At 52.9% G+C, this 27669-nt stretch overlaps 1 protein-coding gene across 5 annotated transcripts; it reads right to left on the reverse strand.

The window, feature by feature from the left end:
- On the reverse strand, window positions 1–27448 carry PPIP5K1 (diphosphoinositol pentakisphosphate kinase 1). Of its 5 annotated transcripts, XM_081337413.1 has the most exons (29): window positions 27279–27448; window positions 26987–27191; window positions 26428–26623; window positions 26252–26342; window positions 25845–25930; window positions 24459–24613; window positions 23160–23261; window positions 22862–23023; window positions 22399–22520; window positions 22156–22257; window positions 19563–19649; window positions 19352–19427; window positions 19049–19158; window positions 18696–18781; window positions 17805–17930; window positions 16263–16384; window positions 15893–16075; window positions 12634–12775; window positions 11598–11821; window positions 11390–11517; window positions 11072–11186; window positions 10583–10690; window positions 10392–10508; window positions 9915–10079; window positions 9691–9775; window positions 7272–7394; window positions 4803–4865; window positions 1981–2118; window positions 1–292 (listed from the first exon to the last, which is right to left on the reverse strand). In XM_081337413.1, exons 2-29 carry the CDS (start codon window positions 27161–27163, stop codon window positions 12–14), a joined length of 3672 nt encoding a protein of 1223 aa, XP_081193539.1. In that variant the 5' UTR covers window positions 27164–27191; window positions 27279–27448; the 3' UTR covers window positions 1–11. The 5 variants fall into 5 exon arrangements, with proteins under 5 accessions (XP_081193539.1, XP_081193540.1, XP_081193543.1 ...); XM_081337414.1 differs by having other exon boundaries at window positions 22399–22517; window positions 26987–27443; XM_081337417.1 differs by lacking the exons at window positions 24459–24613; window positions 26987–27191; window positions 27279–27448 and having other exon boundaries at window positions 26428–26980.
- Between the last annotated feature and the right edge of the window lie 221 nt (window positions 27449–27669).

A 27669-nucleotide genomic window follows, 5' to 3' on the forward strand; every position in this document is an offset into this window, starting at 1 on the left:
GGCTCTGGGCCTCAGAGGCCCCACGGCTGCTCCTCTCCCTCCTCTGACTGCTCTTCCCTCTGGGCTGGGGCCTCCTCCAACCGATTTTGCTCCGGCCCCGCCACCTCCTCCTCGCTCACTGCCAGGAGCTCCCCCCAGGGGGGAAAGCCCTTGAGGCCCCCTTCTTCCATGCTGAGCAGTTCCTCAGTTGGGAGTTGGTTGCCAGGCTGGTCCGCGTGGAAACAGATGGCCAAATTGGACAAGGATTCCATGACGCCTGTGCCGGAGGCCACATCAAACTGGCTCTTCCCCTCTGCGAGGCAAACATAAGGGAGACCGTCATGGGCAAATCTCTGGCCAGGACCCCAGTACAGCTGGGTCTCTGCAGCACCTTCAGCCAGAAGAGATCAAACACCCTCAAAACCCTCTGGTGTGAGCAGCCCCACTTCCTGCTGCTGCACTGGCTGCCTGAATGCTCACAGCTGCAAAAGAACTGCTTGCCAGAATCTGGCAATGTGGCCACCCCTTCAGTTCCCTGAGCCAGCCATCGCCCCCTGGCAAGACATAGGTGGGGTGCCCCATCCTCCAGCCCCCTGAAAGCCTTCCTTTCCCATCATCCAGCACAGGGTAACAACCATCTGGTTCCCTCCTTTGCAGAAGTGGAGGACAAGCAGGGCACCAACTGCAGTGGCCTCTCCTGGTTCCATTCTGCTCACCAGCTTTATACAGCTGCCCAACTCAACAAATCTCCAAACTGCATGGCTCAAATCGGATGCACCGGTACAGAAGAAACACAGAACACAGCCAAACCTGTCCCACCATCCTCCCCCACCCCCAATCATTTCAGACGGATGCAGCCAGCACCCTGGCCCCACCTGCAGCTCAGCGGTCTGGGTGGGCAAAGAAGCCTGGGGCCTCTGGAGGCCTGTAGCCCACCATGGCAGCAGCTCTTTTGGAAGGTTTGCTGCCCTTGTTGTAAATTCATGGCTGCTGGGGTGCCCACATCACGGCACGGGCTTCCTTCAGAGAAAAGCTTCGGCTCTTCCAACAGGAATCTTTGAGTTGCACTCAGAGCAAGGCCAGGAAATTTAGCCAAGGTTACTTGCACAAACTGTTTCTTGGTCTGTCAACCTTGATGCCCACAGATGGGAAGGTGGGGAGGATATAGACAGAATCAGGTGGTTTGTGAGCCTAGCCTAGAGCTCACACAGCGGGGTTCTTCTCAGATGCTCTTCCTTCCCTTCCCTACCTGCTGTCCAGTGTTGGAGCTAAGACTTTAGCTGACCTCCAGCCGACAGTATTGCTCAAGCACGGAGACCAACAAGAGCTTTGTGGTTGGCTCAGAAATGAGGTTACGGACCTCTGACGGAGCTGCCTTCCCAATTAAGACCGAAAGGGAGGCTGCTGAGACAAGCCAGCTCTTCCAATTGACTCTTGTGATTTGTGAGATAAAAAATTTCAGCTCTTACCCCAGTCGAATCATGACTTCCCCCCTTGAGCTGTAGCAGCATCCAGGACCTGCCGGACACTTAATCCTCATTCACTGATATCTGACATTCCTTTGACCAACTCCAGCGGTAGAGGGGAAGATTTCGGGACTCTAAAACTTGCCCAACAAAAGCAACCCCCCCGGGGAGTTGAATTCTGGAGACATTTTTCAGTTTGGGCTCCCCTGATAGGGTCTGTAAGTAACTTATGGAGCCATTTAAATAACCACGATGCTGCTTGTTTTGTCTTCGCATCTCTTTGGATGTCCTCCTGCTTCGGAATCCATTAGCCATTAGTAATACAAGAATTTCAGAAGACTCACAGCTCCTACGTCTGCCTTTTTCACTTGTTCTGTTCAAACCCTACAAGGAGCTGTCTCTCCTGTCTACCAATGGCACGGTGCAAAGAGGAACCAAGCCAGTGCTGCTTTGGGTCCAGAGCTGCACTCAGCTGGGTTCAGACCCAGCCCAGGGGTCCCCTCCCCTCCCCTCCGTTCCCTCTCAAGGGGGTTACCTGTGCAGGGCCTCGGCTGGGGGACCAGGCAGCTCCCAGACAGAGCAGTCAGGAAATCGCTGACCTGGCGAAGGGAGAGGCAGTTGTGCAGCGTCTCCAATGGGTAGATGCTGGGCACCATGGAGCAGCCTTCGAACCCTGCAAAGCAAACAGAGCAACCTCAGTGCCGTGGAGTCTCGCCCACCAGCCTGCTTCCGTTCTAGTCACTCCAAATGTCAGCAGCAGCAACTCCGGCCTTTTCTGAGCCTCTTGGGCAAAAGATGTGGGGCCCCAGTCCCCAAAGCAAAGGCCAAAGCAGCAGAGGTAACAGCTTCCCCTTTGCACTGGGGGCTGGGGTGTGTGTGCATCTGCCTCATCGTCTACAGCACAAACAGTGAGGAAAGCTGCCTCCCAGACCCCATCATTCGGGGAGGGCTGCTCCAGCCCTGGGATGGGGCAGCTGGAGACCCAGCTGCAACCTTAGTGCTTCTGGGCCAGAAACTCTTGAGACAGTCCAGGAGGTGTAAATGCAGCAGCAGAAACAGCAGCAGCAGCAGGGAAAAGCGCCTGTCTGCAGATGTCCCCAGGGCTTGTCCAGACGGGCTGTGCTGCGTAAAAGCCCAAAGTCTCGTTTGCTGCCTTTGTTTACATTCGTGATGTTTCTATTGCTTTGTGCCGTTTCTCCGTTTTATCCTAGAGAAAATCTGTTCAGGAGGTTAATGCTGGAGGGGCGGTACTATTTGGGGTGAATCGAGATGTGCAGAGCTAACCCTGGGAGCAGCTACTGGGGGAAGGCAGAGGCCATTACGGGTTGCCTCTCCTTTTCACCCTTTCATGAAAAGTGATTGGAGGCTTTTTGTGCTCTAAACGGAAGAGCAGTAAAACTGAGTTTGTAAACACAAGTCACGAGTGACCTCACAGCCAGGAGGAGAGCCCCCCACCCACCCATTGCGATTTAGTGGGAAAAGCAATGTCATCGGGGTGGGGGGGAAGGGAGGCTTTGCTTCCTTTCTTCTGATTTGGGTAGGAATTCCTGAAACAAGACGGCTGAGCAGGATGGCTGGGATGCTCCTCAACTGGTACACTGCAGAACAAATAAACCCACAAAAAGCCGGATGGACACACTTGCTACTTATACAAATAGGGAAACAGACCACACGCATACCATTTTTGGGGGGGAGGGGGACAAGAAATTGAATGAGAAATGTGCATGGTGGGAAATTATAGCTCAATGCCCGTTTCCTAAAAAAATAAAAACACTTTTAGGGAAGGAGATTTGTGTTATATCTGGCAAAATAACAAAATCAGCCAAGGGTGATTGGGTTTTGTGTGTGTGTGTGTGTGTGTGTGTGTGTGGCTCCCTAGACCAAGACTGCCTACGATGGGATCTGAATGATTAAAACCTGCATTTTGGAAGGGGGAGCCTCTTAACAAAATGGCTTCCCCCTCAAAAAGAAGGAGACAGGAGGAACCTGGCCTGGGCCCCGTGGCAGCCTTTCAGGTGCTTTGAATGCCAGCTCCAGAATGGGCACAGCAAAGCCATCTTCCCACATTTAAAAGAAATCTCCTCAGGGCTTCTTGAGCTCCTGCATGTTGCTGCTGAAGCTCCCACCCCAACTTCAGACTCAGCTGAGCAAAATGGGAGTGGACCCATGTGGCACAGCCAACAGGTGAGAAAGGAAACCTGTTGTTCCTACAGCCAAAGAGCAATTTAGGTGATGAGCAGTAATAATTTTTTCTCTTTTTGGCATAAACTAGAGGAAAATCTGCACAAAACTCTCAGAAGCACCACTTTACAACATAAAATGCAGGTTTCTGGGCCACTGTGGTGAGAATCTCATTCTTTTTGCCTACAGTCTTTAATCCTTAGCACTCGCAGCGAGCTAAGGTTGACCAGCCACTTAATCTCAGATACCTTCCTGAGAATTGGTCATGCAAGGATTGAGATCTGGAGCTTTAAAACAAGGTGGAGGGGCTTTCTCTCACTTGAGGACAACAGGTGCTGCCTCTGGGGATTGTGGCCTGGGCCTGGAAGCAAGTCTCTGCCAGGTGCTTTTGTGAAGGAGGCCACGTTCCTTGCCTTCAGGGAGAATGACCAAACCTTTACGCCAAAAAATTCAATTGTTGTGTCTATCAGGAGAGATTTTGAAGAACCCAGGTCAACAGGACACCTCCAGGACAGAGTGGCACACTTGTGTTGTGTCCTCATTTTGTCCGCCTTCCATCACAAGATTTTAAAAAATGACACCACGGGGAGTACAAAAGCTTGCAAACACGAGAAAGATTCATGTATGTGTTTCAAGGGCAGAGTAAGCCACCTGTGACCTCTGAACCCCTTATTTATAGCTTGGAAGCCCACTCTGATCATGACTGCTGAAAAGGAACCCTAATTTCAGATGGAGAATGAAAGAAAAATATAGTAGAAGCCTTCAAATAGCTCCTGTCCTGCTTTATTAGGACTTTGCTGCTTCTGTGCTAAGGCAAAGGAGCTTCAGTATGAACTGGGTGTGTCTGTGTTCGTGCATTTTGTCAGACCTCCGTAGGGCAGGAAATGTTTCCCCCTCCTCAAAGTCAAGTCTCCTTCCAATTGAGCTCAAAACCCTAGTGACTTTGTCCATGGGTCAGTGGACATAATTTCTTATGTCCCTTAAGTACACCCTCATTGTGGCGCCCAAGTGACCCTTCTCTCCTCCTCCTGAGAAGAGCAGATGGTGCAGTTATTGTGAGACAACATGACATTACACAACACATCCAGTCACAAAAATAGAGCAAGAGGTGAGGACACAGCAAGTGCAAGGGAGGGATAGCTGAGAAGAGAGTCCCAAATTAAGAAGCAAACGTACCATTAGTTGGATGCTTTGCAAATGACACAGAAAATCTCTTTATGGCTGGCATAGACAAGAGCTCTGGGGAAACAAGAAAAAACATCCCTTGAATTTGGGGGGGGGAGGGGAGGGGTGGGGCGGTTGGCCTCTGTCAAAGCTGCAGCTGCTGGTGGTGGGGAAGCATGAGGGAGGGGCACAAAAGGGGGAGAGGCAGAGGAGAAGCCAGGCTAAGCTCACTGGATCCCCGCACTGTATTGAAAGGCCGAGGCTATAAAAGGCAGGACAGCATCTTCAGAACAATATGGAGGCCCAAGCCCAACCTTGAAGGAAAGGAGACGAGAGAGTGAGAGTGAGAGTGAGAGTAAGAGTGAGAGTGATTCTATTTGCCTCTCTTCCCAGGTCTCAGGCCTCTTCCCAGCTTCAGGCACTAAGAAACCTAGTTAATGGCCAGTCCCAGGAGATGCCAACCATGTCCACAGTCTTTCCCTTCCCTGCCAGCGAAGCTCAACCAGGGTCTGCAATCCGAATGCTGGCCAAGCCAAGCCAACAGCCCAGGACAGGCAGCAGGGCGCCTGCTCAGACCATTTACTGGCTGCATCCACACCTGCTTAAGCCTGAGTAATTTTAAGGTATATTTATAGGAGGCGGAGTTAGTTTGTAGTCTTATTCTGGTCATGATTTGGCATGTTATATGAACCCAGAAAGTGGGTTAATTCAGTAGCCACCACACCAACTATGCCAGGACTGCCTCTGTGTCTTCCATTTCTCCCTTCGGTCCTGTTCAAGGTTGCAATTCCACACCAAAATCCAGAGGACTCTTACATCGCCCTTGGCCACTTTCGGCAACAGAGGTCAGACATCTGAATAGAAGCAGGCCTTCCCTTGATGGCCCTTCATCCCCTACTTCTGCTGGACCTTCAGAGCTCTTGAAGGATTTCCAAACTGAACTCTTTAGAGTAACAGCAGCCAACCCAAATTCGGACCAACTGATTCTTTGCTTGAAGAGGTTCAAGACAGGAGGGTCTTCCTTATAGATCCTGAAAGCAGCTGCAGAATTAGGGGAGGGAAGGGGTACAACTCTTGCTTGCTCACTGCAGAAATTGACATGAAAACCTCCACCTCCCCCCAGAGATGTTGCCGAGCCTCCATTGGGACCCCTTGAGGGAAGGGGAAGCCATCTCCCCCGCCCCAATAGTTGGTTCCCTCTTGAATTCCTTTCCTAACATCCAGTCAGTCAACTTTTGTCCATTATCGTGTGCTGAGGAACAACTACAAAACAGCTGCTGGGTTCTTCTGGATGAATTGCCCAGTTTTTCCAGGGTTTCTTTGGGCACGGGAGTCACGTCCAGCTTTTCAGTCTGGGAGGGAGCACTTCTTCTGGGTTGACCTCAGGGGATCTGGGCTCCTCTGTGGCTGCCCCCATCAGATCTCCTCCCTGCTGATTCCAGGAAACCCTGAAGGACTGAAGTGGAGATGCCCTCCCCCGGATCTTAGGGCCATTTATAATGGAAGACCCCTGGTTTCATTTATTCCTTTATTCTTTTTATAAATATTTCAAGGCAGCAAATGTATTTAATGATTCCTCCTCCTCCTCTTTTCCCCCTCAACAACCCTGTGAGGTGGGTTGGGCTGAGGTGGAGTGACTGGCCCAAAGTAATCCAAACAGCTTTCACGCTAAGGCAGGATTCAAACTCACCGTTTCCAGGTTTCTATGCTATCAATCTGAACTACTAGGCCAGGGGTAGGTAACATTGGCTCTTTTATGACTCGTGGACTTCAACTCCCAGAATTCCTGAGCCAGCCATGGCTCAGCTTGGAAACCTCTCCCTTTTCCCTCAGCGTGGCTGGCTCAGGAATTCTGGGAGTTGAAGTCCACGAGTCATAAAAGAGCCAAGGAGGCCTACCCCTGCACTAGGCCAAACTGGCTAAACTTTCTGACTGAACAAACATTCTCAGAACACCAGGGCTTTTCATTAGTACTGGCAGTTTGTTTATATTAAGCCCGGTAGTGAAATAGAGCTTATGCCGGAGAGAATCAGCTTCAGCTGAGGTGGGCTTTGGCCAGAATAATAATTAAATATCTCTGCAGAATGTACTTCCTTGTCCTACAGTCATGCTCACCACCCTTCTTTGAACTTGTTCTAGTCTCTGAATCCTTCTCCATATGTGGTTGCTATAACTTGGTGCTTCAGGAAATGTTTTACAGGTGCAAGGATAAATATATGCATTGAGAAATTCCACAAAGGCTTCATATGGCCAGAGTCCCCACGGGCCTCTTCGGGGGGGCCTGCAATGCCCCCCAGTGACCTTCCCCATGCTTCTTTGAACTGCTGCCAGGCACAAGCAGTAGCCTCGGGGCAGAAGGGAGGAGCCGGTCCTTCCCCCAAACTGCCTGTTGACTAGAAAAGGGGCTGGTAGCAACTGTCCCCAGCCTCAGCACCCAGGAGTACCCTGGTTCCCTGGCCCAGAATCAGAAGGTGCCCTTACCTTCTTTGTACAGAAAGCTGGAGACAAACTTTTTCCCATGGCTGCGCGCGTAATCCTGAAGATTTGGGGCACTGGAGGAGCCCCCCAGGACTGTGGTGCTGAAGAGCCTTGAGTACGGTGAGCCTGGAAAGGAGAGCGGGATCTGATCTCTTCACCTCTCATTCACAAGCAAGAAGTCCGTCTGCATGGTGGGAAGCCCCTCTGCCCCCCCCTCACCTGCCAGAGGATAGCTCAAGGATGGCTCAAGACCCAGGAGGCCATGGGGGAGGGCCTCTTGCCAGCTGTAGGACAGGAGATGTCTCCAAGCTTTGGGCCAGCCAGAAGCAAATGGATGGCGGCTGACCTTGCCTTGTGCACAAAGGGCATCGGCAAAAAAAAGAGTCATGGAGCATGACTGGTGCTGGGTGGGGAGCAATAATGGAAACGGAGGGGAATTTTTCACTTTGGAACTCCTGGCCAGAAAAAAAATAGAGGGACACAGCTCTCATTGGTTCGGGTACTCAAGAAACGGTCCATACGCCTAGGAGGAGCTCACAGGAATCTCGGGAATTAATGCCTTTCAAACAAAGCAGCTTATCAGCCTTGCCAAAAGAGGCCCTTCGTGCAGGATGCTTCCTTCCTGGGCCAGAGCCAGGCCCTTTGGGCCGCTGTTCTCTTCTGGCCACAAAGTCCCCAACCAGGAGGGCAGGCACGGCTTCTCCATGGGGGCCCTTTGGGATGATCCGCCTACCACTGCCATCACATGGGGGTTTGGTTGGCCACCGGCTTATGGGTGTCTGTGCCCTGCAAGTTGGTCTTGGACCGTCCCTGCACTTTTCTGGGCAAGAAAGGGGCTTTCCTTGCCTCTTCTTCCTGAGATGCCCTTCTGACCGGCCCCAAGACTGATCTAGAACTGAAAATCTAAATTTGGTTTCTAGCCGGGCGCTTCTAACCACTGTGTTTGTGCTGCCGTTGGGATTCTCTGGGGCCAAGATGTGAAAGCTCCCACAGGGAGGGAGGGGGTCTGGATGGAGGCCAGGTTGCCTCCTAGGGATTAGTGCTGATTGCTGGCGAGTGGCGTGTTTTTTAGCTAGGCTGTTTTCATAATTTGCCTGGAACTGCTGCATTGTCCAAGCTGGGCAGCCACCTAAATTCTGTAACCAAAGAAGGAACGAGCAGCCTGGCACCGGCCAATTACATCCCAACCCAACCCACCTCTCTCTGTAAAGCCTGACTTTCCTGGGACACCTGAGCCATCTCAGCAGGCAAGCAAGATGGGAGAACAAAGAAAAAGCAAAAATTCAACGCAACACTGTGTTTCCACAACCTGATCACAGAAAGATCCAAACTATGAATCTTATGCTTACATAGCTTTTACATCTGCTGGGATTTTCTGGTTCAGCATTATGTAAAATATTGTCGCACTGTGTGACTTTTTTCAAGACAGGACTGCCAAAAAGGCAGGGAGCACCAGGAAAACCTATCCCCCCCCACCCCTCCGGCTGCCAGTCTCACAGTTTTGGCTTTCTTTTCCCCACTGGGTGGGAACTTATGCTCTCCTTCCTCATCAGCAACTTTCTCTGTCGCTTGCCTCAGATCACCAGCAGCCTTTTCCAGCATTTCCACATCTAAAAATTTGATGGCGCTTTCTGAAACGTTTTTGTCTAACTTGCAGCCTTCTTGCAACCAACTGGCAGCCTTGTTGAGCAGGCCACCGGTTCTACCAGGCCTCACTCTGCTCCCCAGAGAGTGGAAACGGCCCCTGCAGCCTTGACGGCAGGTGCTTGGGAGAATCCTGGCCACAGGCCAAGCCCCTGTGAATAGCTCAGCAGCACAAGCAGGCCGATGATGCCTGGCAGAGGCCAGGCACCACAGCAGCCTTCCAAGGCAATCCAGCCTTCCCAGGCTATTTGCAAATGGGAGAGATTGGGCTTGAGGGTCAATCCTCTCCGACCACCTCAAGGGCCAGGAAAGCAGATCCTCTTCAAAGGAAAAAGAAGAGGCAGGAGAATGAAGGAAGATCCTCCTCTTCAATCAAGATGCCATGCTGCTTTATCTTCAGCTGAGAACGGGCATTTTCCTTGAGTCGGGATTATCACTAACTTCTCCTAACTCGGCCAATCTTAACTCCAACCTTCACAGAAGGAAAGGCTCCTTGGTTTGAGGATGGACAAAAGACCCCACGATGCCAGCACAGCAGACTTCCCCACAATTCTTCGTCTTCAGCAGGAGGCCCCCCCCGCCCCCACCTTCAGAGCCACTTTGGGGGCTAACAGGTGCTGCTCCTGCCTCCTGTGCCTCAGCTTCCCCAGCCTTTCCGTAAGGGCTGCTCCCTTCTCTGCTGGCTCCCTCAGCACTGGATTCAGAGCCAGGGTTCAGGGTTGCCATATATCTCGGGCCAGTCTAAGAGGACGCAAAAAGGGACTTCCGTGCTTTCTACCTAAGCCGCTCTGTTTCCCTTCTGACGAATGCCTGGCGTAGGAAAAGAGCCGATACCCGCTGGATTTGGATGACTCGGACAGCACCTGCAGAAAGGAAACGATTGTAAAGCAAACGGAGCCGCAATTCTTCAAAGGGAGAGAGCACTTCTCCAGGGCCGTCCCCGCCTGGGCTGCAGCTGAAATGCATTGCTCCACTTCCTCCCCTTCCTGCTCCCCCACTCACCTCCATGGAGCCCGTCTTGCGGTTCCGGATCAAGGGTGACCGGCGCTGGATGCAGACCGGCTCCAACGGCTGCGGGGACTGTGTCTCGGCCCTGTCTGTCTCATCACTGACCTTGGCCTCGGCCAGGTCCTCCAGACTCCCCTGCTCCGGCTTTGTGGCGTCCTTCTGTAAGAAAGCTGAGGTTGTGATGCTCAAAGCAGTGGAAACCTCTCTCTGGGCACGGAAGCTGCATTGCTAACAATGGGGAAGGAGAAGCAAGCTGGCCAGCTTTGGGCTGCCGAGACAGAAGAGCTATCTTTCCTTGCTTTTGCAGCTTGGCTGCTCAACAGGTTTATGCCAATGTTTTCTCTTCAAGAGGAAAAGAGGGATAAAAATATAGTTAGAGTAACAAGAAAAGGTTGCAGCTGTTTCTCTGCCCTCTGTGTGGCAGGAGACACCCTGCCTTGGCATCCAGCTGCCCCCTGGGTACAAGTTCACCTCTGCAGAGGCTGGGCGAAAGCCGCATCCCGCTGGGGCACTGCCTTCCTCCTCGCAACCTTTCACTCCGGGACTGAAATGCAGCTCCACGTGGAACCTCTCCTCGGACGATGGATCCTGCAGAGGCCACAGCATGGATGAGACGGGGCCAAGTGCTGGGCTGGCCCAGCTCTGGTCAGCCCCGCCCTCACCTTGTTGTTATCCTCGTACAGCATAATGACAATCTGTGTCATGTAGTTCAGCTCCGAAATGGCCCCCAGGTAGTCCATGGCCCTCTTCCACTGGGCATCTTTCGAGGCCTGGCATGGAAAGGAGCAGCAGAGGGAGGCCAGACTGAAGCCCTGGCAAAGCTGGGCGGGCAGTCCTGAGCAAGGGTGTCTTGGGGAGTTGCTGCTGCCTTCCCACCTCTCCTGACTGGCCACAGCCAAAGGCAGCTTCCCTTCCTTCCACAGCCCCACAGGACTCCAAAGCCCATCAGGCTGTCAGCTGCCCCTCAGGAGACCAGGGGGCCGAACGGGGAGCCACCAAAGACTGGCCATCTCCGGCACAAGTGCCCCAGTCCTTGAAACAGGAGGGCTCTGGACTCAGAAGCCTCTGCCAGTGGGGCTCACGCTGAGAAACGGAGCCAAAGCTCTGCGCAACACCCTGGACTGGTGTACTGGTGGTTGCTACCCACTTACATCCAGCAGGCCTCCGTAGCGGAAGATGCTGAGCAAGGAATGGACGTGGCTCTCACTGGTGAAGTACAAACGTGTCCGGACATGGCGCCCTGGAGACAGGACTCCCCTGGAATACCTGCAAGCAGACCAACCGGGCAGCAAGAGTCACCCTGCTGGGCTGGGCAGGCAGGGCTGGGTCACAAAGGCACCCGAGGCCCACTGCGAGTGTGGGAGCCACGGGCAGGAACACAACAGCATCACCAGCTGGTTTCCCGTATTCAGACAACCCAGCCTAAGCCCACCCTGTGGTCCCGCCTGGGGCATCTGCCCACTCCTTACAAAGGATGCAGCTTGTTGACAGACTCATCCTCGTGGGTTCGCTGCAGATCCAGCTGGATCTTCTTGATGAGGGGCAGGCAAAATCCCACTGCAATCTCCAGCTTCTCCTGCTGACTGATGCCGTACTCCTGCGAAAGGCCAGAGCGTTTGCAGGGCAGCCTCAGCACCGCCTGACGGTGGGGCTCTGCGGCCGAGGGGCACCCCATACCTGGGGGATCACGATGTCCGCCAGCGCCTTAGAGCACCTGAGCAGCTCAAGGGTGCCTTCCAGCTGCAGGGCAGCGTTGTGCTGGATGTCGTACTTGACGCAGTCGTAGATGTCGGGGATCTTGCTGATATCGTAACGTCGGTTCTTCAGTTGGAAGTCCTGTTCCAACTTCCTCCAGCGCTGCAGCATCAGCTCCAGGGTCTCGCTGTGGTATAGCTGCAAATCTGCCAAGCCAGAGCAAACCCGTCAGTGCCAGGTGAAGGGACAGATCAGCTGAACCCTGTATGGCCACTTGCAAGAGCAGCGGCAGACCGGCTGTTTCTTACAACCCCAGGAGATCCGTAAGCAACAGCCCCCAAAATACTCCTGCCCAAGCACCGCATTTGGCTGGGAGAGCAAAGAAAAGCTGGGAGAGCAGAGGAGCAACTTCCCTTTGGAGAGAGGAGCCCAATTCCAGGCCTCCTGAGCTGGCTGCATCTTTCACACTCCATGCGGCCCCCAGGACTTTGCCCCTTGACATGAGCTTCTCTTAGAACCGATGGCGGTGAACCTATGGCACGCGTGCCACAGGTGGCACGCAGAGCCCTCTCTGTGGGCACGTGTGCCGTCGCCCCAGTCCTAGGCCTTCAGCTGGGTTTTATAAAACCTTTTATGCTTTAGGCCTCCACCGTTGTGTGCAAAAAAAAAAAAGTTTCAATCAATCAATTTCAGCTTCTCACAGGAAAAAAAAAGAACTTGCAAAGTTGGAATTGATTGATTGAACTTTTTAGTCCCAGCCAGTCTGCCGTTACCACCGCAGCCACACCCACCCAATGGGCCACGCCCACCCAATGGGCCACACCCACCCGGCACCCGATGATACAAATGTGGGTTTGGGGTTTCAGTTTGGGCACTCGGTCTCTAAAAGGTTTGCCATCACTGTCGTAGACCTTCGAGAGTTTTATTAGAAAAACCAAGAAGAAGCTGCCCACTGTGGCACGGGCCACGTGCATGCAACTCCCACTTTGCTCTGCCGCAAAGGAAATGACTCTCGTACCGGCAGACTTGGGATCTTCCAGACGTTTCTGGATCTGGGAAGTGAGGCTCTCAATCAGCTCAAAGACTTGTTCACAGGTCTCCACTGGATTCCCAATTATTCCCATGGACTTGATGAGCGAAGCACTGCCTGTTGGCGCCAGCTGGAGAGAAATCAAAGCAAAGGATCAACAGTGCCCTTGAGAGACCAACCAGGCTGCTACCCAGATTCAGGCCAACTGGCTCCACCATGCTCAGCTGGTCTCTCTGAAAGCCGGAAAGGTGGTTTATTTCACTCCGTCTTGAGGAACATCTTATGGAAGTATTGAGCTTCTCTGCTCCAGCAAGAATCCTGACTGTGCACGTGATGGGAAGCCAAAACCCCTGAATGGAGATGCCAAGCTGTTGGCAAGATTTGAAAATAATGGCTACAATCCAACTGGCTTTGAATTAAAGTAGTAAGAACATAGAATCATAGGGTTGGAAGGGACCTGGGAGGTCTTCTAGCCCAACCCCTTGCTCAGGGCAGGATACCGACGTATACCATCCTGGTCAAATGGTTGCCCAGTCTATTCTTGAACACATCCAGTGATGGAGCACCCACAACTCTGGGAGGCAAGCTGTTCCACTGATTAATTAATTCACAAAGGCTACTTCTATGTCAGCGTTAGGCGCTGCATGTATTTGCACACTTCTACTTTCTTTGGAAGGTTTATGTACCCTTATTATATTATTCTAATTGGATGTCAGTGAAGAGGCGCCCAACCTATTTTAGATAAGGATTCATTTGTGGCAGTTTTTAAGATAAGGAGTGAGAGTGAGAGTGAGAGAGAGTGAGAGAGAGGTGTGACATCCATAAATCCTGCATAAACTCTCCAAGCTTCTAGTCACTCAGATTTCTTGAAAACTGAATTATGTTACGATCCTTAACAGGAATTATGTGTAGACCTAAAGTTGCTGTGATGCACTGTTCCTGGAGCTGTTCTTATTCCTGAATGCCTTTCCCTGATTTGCCGCTATTCATTTGTGATAGCTCCGTACTGGGATAAAGTACCACACTGGCAATCAGAATTATTTCCTTTTTCATTCTTTAATAACCATTAAGGAGGCAATATGTCAGGAGGCATTCAAACCTTGGAGAGGAATGGTTAGTTCCTCACCAGGCTTAGGTTCAGCTCTCTGCTGTCCATCTTGTGCAGGCAGGCTAGGTACCAGGAGGCAACAAACCAAAACCATCTGTGTTTTGGGAAGCCACTCCTTAGAAACCTGTTGCGACACCTCCCTGGATGGATTCTTTCTTAAAAGGCTTCTAAACCCCTGGGGGATAGCAGAGTATGACAAAGTCTCCAGCTGAGCTCAAGGGAGGCCTTCCTTTTCCTTCTTGGAAAAATGAGCTGTACAAGAGATGCCCCCAGCCCAGGAGAACGTTCTGGAACTAGCCGGTTGCCCTCCTCGTTCTTGCCTCCTCCAGAGAAGCTGTGTCTAAAACTGCAGCCTTCAATGAAACCACCAACAATAGAACAAATGCTACTTAAAATAACATTAAGCAGGATTCGTTTTCAAAAAGGCAAGAATAAGAAGGCCTCATGTCAAGTTCGACTTCTAGTGGCTTATTGCACACCTCCGTGTGGTTTCCTTGGCAACCACATAGAAGTGGATGGCTCTGGCCTTCTGCGAGGATCTATGCTTGATTTCCATGTTTAGGGGCGACTCTGAGCATGGTGGTTAGAACGCAGTATTGCAGGCTAATTCTGCTGACTTCCAGGGGTTCGATCCTGACCGGCTCAAGGGTGACTCAGCCTTCCATCCTTCCAAAGTTGGTAAAATGAAGACCCAGATTGTTGGGGGAGCAAGATGCTGACTCTGTAAACTGCTTAGAAGGTGCTATAAACCACTACGAAGCGGTATACATTGCTATTGCTATTGTCAGGTTGGAAAGCTGGCAGCCCGGGTTCAATACCCAAGTGCCACTACAACGGAGTGGGCACCCATTACTTGCCCCAGCTCCTGCCAACCTAGCAGTTTGAAGGCTTGGAAATGCAAGTAGATAAATAGGCACCACTCTGGGGAGAAGGTAACAGCATTTCATATTTTCATGCAGGCCACGTGACCACAGAAGCATCTTTGGACAACGCTGGCTCCTTCAGCTAAGAAACAGAGATGAGCTTCACCCCCTTGAGTGGAAACAACTAGACAGAGGAAATCTGACAAACTCCCATCAAACTCAGTCCAAGCCTGGCCTTGTTTGTCTGGCAAGGCTGCCACCTGCTGAGACAGCCCTGCAGATGACTGAGTGAAGAAGCTGTCCTTGCTGACTGGCTGGATGCAACCCCGTTCAAGATTTTTGCACATGACTGGACAGCCCAGAGAGAGAGAGACCAAGGTCCACCTTGAGCCATGTGATCAAAGGGCAATCTCCCACTGAAGTCTAGCAGGCAGGAAAAGGCCACCCTGTAATTCCCAACACATTATGCTGCCGCAGCGTTAGCTCGTGTCCAGCATTCCAGGGAAATCAACATGGTCGTTCTGTACCGTTCTCTCTCCCAGCAAAGATAAGAAACGAGAGCAACCAAGTCTACTTTGTAGAATATCCCAAGGATATCCCAAAGAAAATCTAAACAAAAACGCCTCTAAAGAATCTGTTGTTGTTTTTCCCCACGTGGCTGAGTGGGCGTATTTCCCAGCGAAAGGGTTTCTGGAGCTGGGTGACTGCAGTCCAGCCCTTAAGACTCCAGGTCCTGTCAGCGCCTGGTTCACCTTGTTAAGTTGTGCTCTTGAAGCTTTACAGTTGTGACCATCCAGAGTTTAGGAAAAAGGCTGCAGCCTTCACCACTACCCTAAGCCCCTCATCTTCACCTTGAGACTGGATGAGCCGGACTAGGCCAAGGCCCCTCGCCAGAGCCCTTTCTTGGTGCCAGAAAATACCGTCACAATTCTTTAAACAACAACCTTAGGATTGCCTTGGCAGGGGCTCTTCCAACCATCCCTCGACCAGTGGGTAGTGCTCTTTCATGCCCCCCCCCCCGAGAAACTAAAATTTCTGCTACGGAACAGAACTGCCACGCCCCAGTTGCCACAGGGCACAAAGGCCTTGGAGCCGTCCCGGTCAGAAAGTCTCCCTTCAGCCAGAGCAGCAGGAAAAGGCCACAACAGCCCAATGGAACAACCTTTGGCTGCCTTTCTGCCTGCTACTAAGGTTTGGCACCCTCCAGCCTTTTTTGCTAGAATAGGGGTGCCTTCAAAAGCCTTTCTGCAGGCCGAAGAAATGCTCGTCCCATCACCTTCTCATAGTCCTCTGCGCAGAAGGAGGCGTCTTTCTGCATGATCTCCCGCAGACGAGCCTTCACTCGGTGCTGGCAACTGCTGAGGGAGTCACTGTCACTGTCCAGCAGGCCATTCATGTTGGCGCTCTTCACCATTTGCACTAGGATGGGCGTCAGCTCCCCCTCCAGAGCAAGGAGGCCCTGTGGGAAGACACGGTTTCAGCCTCTCCCCCCACCCCCTACTTGCAAAAGAAGCCCCCGCAGGGCCTCTGCTCTAGCCAGGCAGAGTGCTGGGGACACACCGAGGGCCAGGAAGGGACCTGAGCCCTCCTCCTGCTGACCTGACTAAAAAAAAACCCTCCCAGAAGACACCCCCCCTTCCAGGAACCTTTGCAAATGCTGCTGCTGTCATTTGGACTCTGCCCTCATCAGAGGCGTAGATCTTGAGATCATGGCGGTAGGTGCTGTGCAATCGAAGGAGGCCACAGCCTGGAAAACCAGCATAGTCTCCTAGACAGGAAAGAAAAACCCTGTGGCCATTCCAGAAGTGTGGGCATTTCATTTTCACAGTGCCCTCTCCAAAGGGGGGCAGAAAATCCACTGGGCAGGCAGGGTTGCCAGGGCGTCTGGCACCACTAAACAGTGCTGCAAGTCAGAGTGTTGGAAGAAACAGCATTTCCGGGCAGATGAAAAGGAGACGGGATGGACAGGAAGAGCCATAGACATCCAACTGGAGAAGCCCTAAATTCCCTTCTTGCAGTCCAAACCTTCACAGCAGATGCCCCAAAATCTTTCTTGCAAGCACCAAAGAAGCTTGTGGCCCACCTGTCCAGTTTCCAATCACCATCATTCTGCTCTCTGCCTTCTGCTGTTTGCTGACTGGCAGATTTGGGGGTTCTTTCCTGCTTTGAGACCAGCAGCTGTGCTGCAGGCATAGGGCTCAGGCCAAGAGGAGCTGCCCTGCTGTCACTGGAGCCCCAATCCGAAGCACGGAAGACCAGCCTCCCCCTCCAATGACCTACAGAAGTCCCTGCTGTCCTCTTGTAGCTCAACCAAAAAGGAGAGGTGGATACCCATTGTGCCAAGAAGGCCTCAGGGTGCCTGGTTCATCCCCGATGGGCCTTCCGTCTTTTGGCTTGGGAGGGAGAGGGAGATCTTTCCCAACTCACAACGGGGATGGGGGCACGAAGCAGTTAGAGCGGGAAAGAGAAGGATCTGGCCCAAAGGCCAGGTGTGCAACAGAGAAGTGGGGCAACTGCCAAAGGTCGGGAGAAGAGGATATGTTGCTGAGGTAGCTTGAGATGGTAGATGCCAGGAGTTTGAGGCTTGCTGTTTGCTACCTGCTTCCCATGCAGCACCACCAGCCATCGAATGGCCAGACAAGTAGGAAGCGGGATGCCAAATTGCAGCTCCTTATGGCAGGCTCAGGAGGAGAAACAGGACTGGCCCCAAAATGTGTGGCTCAATGCACAGAGGGAGCCAACGATGGAGAACATCAAAGATCTACTCTATTTACAAAAGTGTTCACTAAACGTCTGCATCCTTAAGACCACTTGATCAGGGAAAGTCAGTTTCACCCAGAAGGCCATCTTGCCTGACGAGCAGTTTGGATTCAACAGTTGGCTTTCTGCCCAGGGCCATGGAGACTGGATAGGACTCGTCTTCCAAGATCACCCCAAACAGAAATAAAGGGCCATCCTGATCAGAGCCCTTAAGACCAGCCCCGCCCAATGCACCGCAATCAGATTCCACCCACCAGCCCAGAAGTTCCTTTTGGTGCAGATGCAGAGGCCAAAGAACACTCTTCCTCCTTCTGAAGGGGGCTTCCTTTCCAAAGGACCCCACCTTGGAGGTGGCTACCCAGATGCTGTCAGCTGCCATCTCTGTCTTCCCTCCCCCCCCAGAACCAGCGTGCAAAGCCCAGACTCACCTTGGCCCCCCGGATACATGCAACGGAAGGCTCGGCCCAGCTCCTCTGCTTGCACTCTGCCTGCAGGAGTCAGCTCACCCCCCCACTTCAGCACCAAGAGCAAAGACGGGGAGGCTTCCTTGAGATCTGCACACAGCAGAGAACTAGAGTCATCTCCTTCCACGGTTGCGGTGGAATAGCAATAGCAACAACACCGCTTCACGGTGCTTCACAGTCCCTCCCAAAGCGGTTTACAGAGTCAGCAAATTGCCCCCAACAATCTGGGTCCTCATTTTACTGACCTCGGAAGGATGGAAGGATGAGTTAACCTTGAGCTGGCGAGGATAGAACTGCCAAACTGCTGGCAGTCGGCAGTCAGCAGAATTACCCTGCAATACTGCATTTTAACCTCTGTGCTACCATGGCTTTTGAACAAAGACTTAACTGCCCACTCCTCAATCACCAGACCAGAGAAGAGGGGCAACAGCTGGTGAAACCGGATTGGGGGGAACGAAGGAAAGTTGCCAAGTACTTCTGAGGCCTGGAAGCTGCACAAAAGCAACCTCAGTTCTCCTCCCCCCCTCCGATCCTCTTCTCAGTTGGCACTTTCCCCCTAAGTGGGGATTATTTGGCAAGTGGGATGGGGAGGGGGAAGCAGTAGCTCCCCTTCCCCACAAGGGTTGGCATTTCAACTGAAGCTTTCTCAGTTTACATTCTCAATTTCCTCGTTGCATGAATGAGTGAAAGTGGGCCTCCATTAGTCCACCACCCAGAATGCCCCTCCTTTGTCTAGAGATGTGTGCGTGCAATCAGGATCTTCATCCTACAAAGTTGCAAGGCTCTTCTGCAACCCCCACTCTCACCCACAGCTGCCTTCATGCCCCTCCCCCACTGCAAGACCTCAATACCTGCCTTCCTCATCACTGGATGCCTTCAGGTGCCCATGAGGCAGGTAGGTCAGCTGCACTTTGCGGTTGATTCCAGAAAAGTGCCCGTACCTGCCAGAACAACAAAGGACCACTGTTCTGCGCATGAAACGTCTGGCTTTACACACCACGCCCAAAGCGGAGAAGCTGCAAGGCTGCCCACCTCCCTCCGCCCTGCCCAGGCGTCTGTTGTGGCGCAAGAGGAAGTGCCCCCAGTCAGAGGGAGTCCGCTCTGCGGACATACGAGAAGGTGCAAGAATTGCTTGCAATGTTGATCTTACTCTCCCAGAGGTTTGGGGGGGGGGGACAGAGGGGCCATGGAGACAAGTCCCTGCTCACATCTCCAACACGGTCTTCAGCTGCTCCAGTTTCGACTTTTGCTCCTCTGCCACCACGTCCCCCAGAGCGCCCTGCTCCTGCACCAGCAGCCGAGCAATGTCCAGCACCTCCTGTCGGGGCAAAGGCTTGCTCAGGTCTGTGGGCCCAAGGGCTCTAGGAATCAAAGGCACAGGCTCCTTAGCCGTGTCTCTCAGCCCCCCAGCCCCCCCCCCACTCCAGGTAGACAGGCACAAGACCCACCAACAGAGGGGGAGAGTTTCACCTGCATGGCTCCTCTAGGACCAGAGGGAGCCCCAAGCTCACCTGAAGCTGCTCCGGCTTTTTCAGCTTCAGCTTCCCAGTCTTGTAGCCCTCGTATTTTTCAAACAGAACAAAGAACCTGGCGACAGCAGAAGCAAAGCAGGTTGTTTGCCACATTTATGCATGCTCTTTCTCTGGAGCTCATTTTGTCCTGGAACTTTTTTATCCTTCGGAAAGGGCCCTGGCTCCAAGATACCCAGGGACTCCACCATACCTGGGATGTTTCACTTCCATCTTCATCTTCTGCTTGGGGGTCCGATCACCATGCCTTATAACTGCAATCACACACCGTAGCTCCATCCTGCAAGAGAGATGCTTGAGCTCATAGGGTGCCCTTCCACCACTCCTTCCTTCTTACTATGACCAACACTTAGGAGATCCCAAGGCCTCTTCTGGCCAAGAGGACATCTCAGCTCCGGACCCTGTAAAGTCTGTCTTCTAAGCCAAAGTCGAAAAGACTCTTATCTCAAAATGCTGTCCATGCATGAAGGAAAAGCCTTGCATGGACACCCACACCCACTCTCTCCTGAGCTCTGAAAACCACACATCCATGGCAGAGAATGCAAAACCCATGTGTGCATCCTAATTGGAAGCAAGCTAATCAGAAGGATTATCTGCTCTGAGGCTTTAGAGATAAAGGAGAAGCAGTCTTTGGCACAGCACTGTGAATGGGAACAAGGGTTCTGCGATTGAGAAGCTGCCAAGGAAAGCCAACTTAATTAAAACCAGGACTTTGTTTTAATACAACCCTTTGTTTTAATACTCAATAGCTTGAGGTGCTATTTCATCTTTCCTAATTTAGAAATGTGAAGATGGCTCTGGGTGTAGAACAAGACAGGAAATATTAGAAATAATTGGAAAATTCTATTCAGAGCTAAAAGATCAAGATCACTCAAAAGTAACAACACCCACAAAAGAGGAAATGCCAGATATCCTAGTGGAGGAAGTACTAAGTGCCATAAAATCAATGAAAAATGGCAGTTTCAGGAAATGACTGTTACAGTTGAAATGCTGAAATACATATAAATACATATTATGTATATGTATTTATATGTAAGGGTGTAGGGTGTATGTATATACATATGTATGTATATAGCATGTCTATACAGGTAGTCCTCAAGTTACGAATGTAATGGAGCCTGCCCATTCCATTCGTAACTCGAAAATTCATGGGAGTGAATCTCGTACCTCAAATGAGATCACTCCCTGCTCATTAAGAAGCACGCAGTTGGTTAAGTGAACATGAGATATCTCAGGGTGGGGAAGGCCATGGAGGGCCTAGTGATGGAACAGGCCCCCAAGGCCTCTCCAACCCACTAAGATACTTCATGCTTCCCCCTCCCTTCATGCTGCGCCGGACTCACCTTGAAAAGATCCGTCTCCTCTGCTGCAGTTCCTGCTGCCACCCAGATCTGAGGCTGTGGGATGCTTCTGCTTGCCTCGAGGCCAGATCCAGGCATAAGAGGCCTTTTCTAGGCTGCTGTCACCCAGAAGTGAGGGTAGGGGACACTTTTGCGTGCCTCTGGAGGTCCAATTTCGAGTGGCAGTGGCTTGGAAAAGGCCTCTGGTGTCCAGATCGTGCCTCTGGAGCACCACAGAAGCATCTCCCAGCCTCAGACCCAGGCGGCAGTGGCCTGGAAAAGGCCTCAGATGCCCGGATTGGGCCTCCAGAGGGCTGGAAAAGGCCTCCAGCACCCAGATCAAGCCTCCAGAGGCATGCAGAAGCATCCTATGGCTTCGGTTCTGTTCTCTGTTGCAGAGAACAGAGGCCTAAAATAGCATGAGATCACGTGAGATCAGTAGCACGATCTTGCATGATCTTGCATTACTTTAGGCCTCCATTCTCTACAAATGCACCGAAGGCCTGGAGCAGGCAAGAAAGCAAGGATCTCAATCTTCGCAGGGTGAATATTGAAGGCCTGGTGCCTAGGGAGACCCGGGAGGTGGGTGGGGAGGGAGGGAATATGTATGTTGCAGAGCCACTGCGGTCACTCATGAGGCTGAACGACTGCCGCGGTGCGGCAACATTTGTAATTTCGGGATTTGCTCGTAAGTACTGAGGGCGCTTACCGCTTAACGTTCGCTAAGGGAACGCTCGCAACTCGGGGGTTACCTGTGTGTTATGTATGTGCATTCTTTTGAGAGCGGGCAACAGAATTTCATTTTTAACGTGTGCCAGTATGCCCACAGTAAAAATCACCATAAATTTTATCTCGACTCATCTCATCTCTTAGCTTGTTTCTTATCATCTTATCTTTTTAAAGATGACCAAACACCACCTACATTTGCAATCTTTGTTTCCACAACCCCAGAAAATGTTGCTCCATTTTTTTTCGCCATCAGCAACAAGCAGGAAAAGAGGAACATCCTGGCCTGGCCTCCCCCTCCTTGAGCCTCCTATAGCTGAGCCTCAGGACTTGGGCACTGATTTCAGTTCAACTCCAGGACCTGCTGTGGGCCTTCAGCCCAGAAGGGATCACTCCAGAATCTTAGGCCCAAGAAGAGGGAAGGGCGGAATTTCACTGGAACTGTTTTTGTCCTGAGCGCTTCAGGGAATGAAGCTGAGACATTTTCTGTAGCCAGAAGCTCCTGCGCATTAATACCAACTCCGTATCTTGTTGTTATCAGAAAATCCAGCAACACTGCAAAGAGGACCCCAAACCTACGTGGTCTTTCTAAAAAAAGAATCTGCCTCTTACAGACAGGCCAACCTCGGGAGCCGTCATCACAAGCACTGATGACGTCATCACAAGCACTGATGACGTCACCACAAGCAGGGAAGTATGGTCAGCACAGCCAACACTAACATTGTCCCTGAAGTGGTGGGCACAATCGGGATGTCTTCTGCTTCCGTGGGGATGGACCAGGGAATCTGGAACTGGGGAGCCATTTCACGCATGATGATGTTCCTGACAGAGAGAGGAGGGACTGGTTGGAAACCACGTTCCCCAGTTTTGCGGTAGGATCACCAGCCCGAGGCAGACTGGATTCAGACCAATCGTGCTCTGGTCCCCTTCCAGGAGGAGGCAATCAACCGAAGCACCACATACCCAAGGAGCTTGGCACAGTCATCATAGTACTTCATAGAGTTCTTCACAAAACTGAAGCCATTGACATCACAGACGAAGGACTGGCCGTTGGCCCGCAGTAAGTCGAAGCCGCACACTGTCTGCTGCAAAGGATGAGACCAGACCCAAGGGAAGTGACCCACGGGCCTCTTTGTGGCACTCTACCAACAGTAGTAGCCCCTCAGCCCCACCCTACCGACCTGGCCAGGAGATTGCAGGAGGAGGCAAGCACAACAGAGAGAGCCCCCATTTCTCTGTCAGTTTTAGCAGGGAGAGGCAGGGACTGAGCGAAGCAGTGTGAGACTTCAGAGCCAGGGAAGAACATTCCTGTTTGGGGAGGGGAGGGTGGCCCCAAGCCCTGTCCAGGCATTCCAGGCCTCAGCAACAAGAGTTAACAACTTCCGGGAGGGCTCCAGGAGGCCACAGGTCAGAGGGAAAGACTAACCTTGAAGGCCACACAGACTTTTCGGGCCACCAGCTTTTCTATGGCTGTTAACATAACTGGGTAGCGGATCTCCTTTCCTTCGCTATCCCGTTCCACCTTCCCATCAAGAGCAGGGGACTTCCGTGCCTCGGCATGAGCATAGTCGGGACCCACCGTGTAGACCTGAATGAAAGAGCACCAGTGGTCAACCCACTCAGAGCTGCCAAGAAGATCTCAAAGGAACCTGGGCAACCAGGCTGATTGCCCAACTCAGAGGGCTCCTCTCAGCAGGTCCCCACAAACACCCCCTTCCTTCTACCTTGACATCTGTGCCATCGGTAGGCATGAACTCCTCATAAATATATGATCCAGTCTTCCGTACGCTGCTCTCTGGAGAGTAGACGCTGCTGCGGCTCCCAATCTGAAACAGTTTAGGACAAGGGTAGGCAACCTTGGCTCTTTTATGACTCGTGGACTTCAACTCCCAGAATTCCTGAGCCAGCTGGCTCAGGATTTCTGGGAGTTGAAGTCCACGAGTCATAAAAGAGCCAAGGTTGCCTACCCCTGGTTTAGGAACTCAGCTAGAGATGCGAGCTCACCTCAGTAGAGACGGGCCACAAGTCCCCGGAGCAGCCGACTCCTCACACAGAGGAGCAAAAGACACCTACACCTGGGCAGCAAGGGGTCACACCGGGCAACTGTTTGAAACCGGGCTGCACAAGCAATGGGCAAGTGCAGCATGCATGAAGCTCCACTTGCGTGAGCAGTGGGCAAGCACACGTGTATGAAGCTCCACTCACACAAGCGGAGGGCACTTGCGTGTGAAGCTCCGTTCACGTGAATGGAGCTTCAGGCGCGAGCACTTTCCGCTCACACAAGTGAAGCTTTTCCCGCAAGCACACACACTCTCTGCTCAAGCTCCCTCCACTTGGGCAAGTGGACCTCCACACACAAGTATCCACCACTCGTGCGAGTGGAGTTCACGTGGCTCTGCCACTCGCACCAATGGAGCTGTGAGTATGCACGTGCACCTACCACTCACACACCCTCCCCCCACGCCAAAGTGGAAAGCTCAGGGACCACTGCCTTTTATGCCACTACTTATTTCCCACCAATGGTGGATAAAATGGAAAAGACGAAGGCATTACTACGGTACTACATTCCTATGTACATGACATCATTGCCTTCATTTCTGCTCAGCCAAATCAAAACTGCTTTAATCAAAATCTTCTGGAATTCAGATTTCCACTTGACTGAATATTGAAAGGAAGTAAAGGTGTCCTGGAAATGAATATTACCTTAACTTCTCAAATCTGGCACCTGAAAAGGGACCCAACCACAATGAATTGCAAGACCCTGGTGCCAATGAATCACCCCTTCAATATTTGACATTGATTGTACTGTACTGTTCTCTCTCTCTCTCTCTCTGGCTTGGGATTACTGCTTTGGGCTTAACTGTAAAAAAAGTATTATTCACGCAATCTCCTGAAAAAAAGTCACGAAAGGCCTTACAAGATCCCAGAGGCATCGGAATTCGACAGAGATGATAGCCAGGTACTATTTGCAATTGCCACTCATCAGACAAAGCTGCCCCCAGCCAAAGCCACAGCCTTCTCACCTTGCGGAAAAGGCGCTGGCTGCCCCCACCAGCCGAAGAGGGATAGTAGATGTAGACATTATGGTCCTCAGCACAGACTGGCTTTTCCACAAAGGGCTTGGGGAAAATGGCCCCGTTGACCTCCACGTGATCCTCTCCCTCCACCAGGCTGCACTCTGCCCAAAAATACAGGCCCTTCAGAGACAGGAAGCTGAGCTCCCCCTCTCCACGTTTCTTTCTTGAGGAGCTACGGAGCCTCCAGACTTTTCCAGATACCTAGCCTCATCCTTGGAGGCGGCTGGGACTGGCTGAGAGGGGCAGGGCGGGGGAAAGGGCGGAAAGCCACTATGCAAAATTGTTGCATGAAGGGGGGCAGGGGGCACGGCCTGCTGCAACGAGAGAGTTCAAAGGAATTGGGCACACCTGAAGATGAGGTCAGGGGGCTAACTGGTGGTGAGTGAGTAGAGGTAAACCTGTAGCCTAACAGAGGACCAAGAAAAACATCATCAGTGCTAGTCTAGTCTAGCACTGATGATGTTACCTAGGTTGGGTAATGAAACGTCTGCAAGAAAACAGCCAAGGTCAGAGGACACCAAAGACCTCCCCCATTTTAACCCCGAGTTACAAATATTCTCCTTTCTTGATCAAGGAAAAGACTCTCTTTAGTAGCCATCACCCTGCAAAGCTGAGTTCTGAGCTCTTCTGATGCTTCTTCACGCACAAGACGGAAGCCACTTTCTTTCCTGAGGGCATCAGCCACTGGCCCAGGGCGCCCTTCAGGCCGCCCTTCCTCTGATGCCAAGGCTCTCCTGGCAATGCTCTGGGCAACAAAGGAAACGGCCCTGCACAACATGGTGCTAAAGGTAAAGGTACAGGTTCCCCCACACATGCGTGCTAGTCGTTTCCGACTCTAGGGGCCGGTGCTCATCTCCGTTTCAAAGCCGAAGAGCCAGCGCTTGTCCGAGGACGTCTCCGTGGTCATGTGGCCGGCATGACTAGACGCCAAAGGTGCCTGGAATGCTGTTACCTTCCCACCGTAGTGGTCCCTATTTTTTTACTTGCATTTTTACGTGCTTTCGAACTGCTAGGTTGGCAGAAGCTGGGAGGAGTAACAGGCGCTCGGGATTCGACCCGCCAAACTGCCAACCTTCTGATCGACAAGCTCAGCGTCCTAACCCTCTGAGCCACCGCATCCCTAACATGGTGCTAGAGTCATCCATTTTCTAGGTTTTCACAATGCCTCTTAGCCCTCCCCGACTAGCTTGCACAAATACAGCCAGGCGCTGTGCGTTCTCAGGCCCCGGTCTACTTCCGGGGGTTTAAGCGCAGCAAAGGGGGCAACTTCCCACTCATCTGGCAACTGACTCACTTGCCTTGCCTCCAAAGTGCCCTGCCTGCCCCACTCACCCTCTGGGCGATCAGGGTCCCGGTTGAGCACCGCGTAACGAGGCAGGTCGACTCCCTCTTCCTGCAGGATCCGGTACACCTCCCGCCTACAGAGGATGGGAACAGAGGCAGGATTCTCTGGTGAGGGAGGTGGCCGATTCTGACCTTCCTGCTTCCTGGGTCCACCCGGATGGCCAGAGCACATTTGGATCTAAGCTAAGGATTTCACTTGGCTCCAGCCTGCCTTGCTCTTCTCTGGTGATGGTGGTAGTCCAGTTGACTAAATTCTGGCTTTTAAGCTGCCTCCACCCAAAACAGCCCAAAGATCTGGTGGGAGATCATGGTGCAGATTCGGCCTGCCGTTGGAGGCATAACATATCATGCAGCCCATCATAACCCAGCAAGGTTATCCACCTCCCCAACCCTACCTGTCCTGGATGTAATATTGCATATCAAGGTCATTAATCAGGAAAGGATTGCGGAGCTTGGCGTAAGCAACGGCTTTGTCCAGAGGAAAACCTGGAAGATTTGGGGAGGAAAACCGTGTTCACCACGAGCTGAGGACCCAGGCCAGGAAGAGGAGCCGGGACCTCAAGGGGCCAACCTTTGGAGTGGAAGGAGACGAGGCAGTCGCAGGCCGGCCACTTCTCCACTGGCTCGTTCAGGATGACGTCTTCCCCCATGATCACCACCGCGATGTATTCAAACTTGCACAGCCGCTCTAGGATTTGGGTCATGGGCTTCGATTTGGACTTTTTGGTCATGGCGCAAATGCCAACCACAATCTGCCGTTCTGGAGGCTGCAAGAGAGCCAGAGTAGCAGCAGCGTCTTCATCTTGGGCAGTGGGTGGTCTGCCAAAACTGGGCTCTTCCATAAACCCAGGCACAAAATCAAAACAAGGGGGGTGGCTATTCCCACGAAAACACATGCAGGCTGGAACTAACAAGGACTTCCAAGAGAAGAAGAAAGGAACCCGCCAGGCGGAAGCCTCCCGTCTAGATGCCCTCAGAAGCACACGAGGAGCACACACACACACACCCAGCCCCTGGTGCCCCCTCAGGGGGACTTCCAGCCCGCCTCACTGGGCGCAGGGGGGAACTTCCCACCGCCTCAAAGCCAGCAGGGCTCCTTCTAAGGCAGGCAGAGCAAGAAGCCCCTTTACCGACTCTTCTTCCTCCTCCTCCTCCTCCTCCTCCTCCTCCTCCTCCTCATCTTCCAAGAAGCGCAGCTCCTCCATCTTCAGGTCTGCTCCCGGTAAGTCCACCTCCTCATCTCGGGAGCCCACGAAGAACTTAGCCGCGGAAGCGCCCTCCTTCAGCTCGGCCGTCCCGGACGACATGCCAGAGCGCGCAGCCAACCATCCCGCTCTGCAACCAGCAGGCCGGCGTCAGCAGCGGCCGCCCAGGGAGCCCCGGCCTTCCGCCTGCCCGCCCGCCCGTCCGCCGGCGCCTTACATTGCCGCATCCTTCGCGCTGCGGACGGACTCCGGAGGCGGAAGAGGGCCGAGCGGGGCCCGGCCTGCCCGGCCGCCGCAATTCGCAGCCTGCGCGGACGACGAGCCTTCGGCCGGCAGGGCCGCGGGAGCCACCCGGAAGCGCGGGCGCTCCGGCCGGGCACCAGCTGCCAGGCGGGCCGGCCTGACAGAGCGGCCGCCGGGCGGGGAGGCGCTTGGCTGGCCCGAGGCGCCGCCCGGCGCCGCCCACGAAGGGAAGGCCGCCGCCCCCCGCCCCCGCCCGGGCAGCCCAGCGCCGCGCCCGGCGGGAAGGAGCGGCTCCCGCGGAAAGGCGGCCCCAGCGCCCCCTCGCCTCCCGGGCCCGGCCCGGCCGCGCGCCCCTGCCCGAGCTC

The sequence above is a fragment of the Vipera berus genome (assembly GCF_964194415.1).
Source record: "Vipera berus genome assembly, chromosome: 12".
NCBI classification, from domain to species: Eukaryota; Metazoa; Chordata; class Lepidosauria; order Squamata; family Viperidae; genus Vipera; species Vipera berus.

Coding starts and splice junctions, on each gene's coding strand:
- PPIP5K1 (XM_081337413.1), bottom strand. CDS start 27,163: ATGTCGTCCGGGACGGCCGAGCTGAAGGAGGGCGCTTCCGCGGCTAAG. Junction 26,343..26,427: donor CGTCTCCTTCCACTCCAAAG/GTTGGCCCCTTG, acceptor CAAATCTTCCAG/GTTTTCCTCTGGACAAAGCC. Junction 10,509..10,582: donor TGTACGAGGATAACAACAAG/GTGAGGGCGGGG, acceptor TGGCCTCTGCAG/GATCCATCGTCCGAGGAGAG.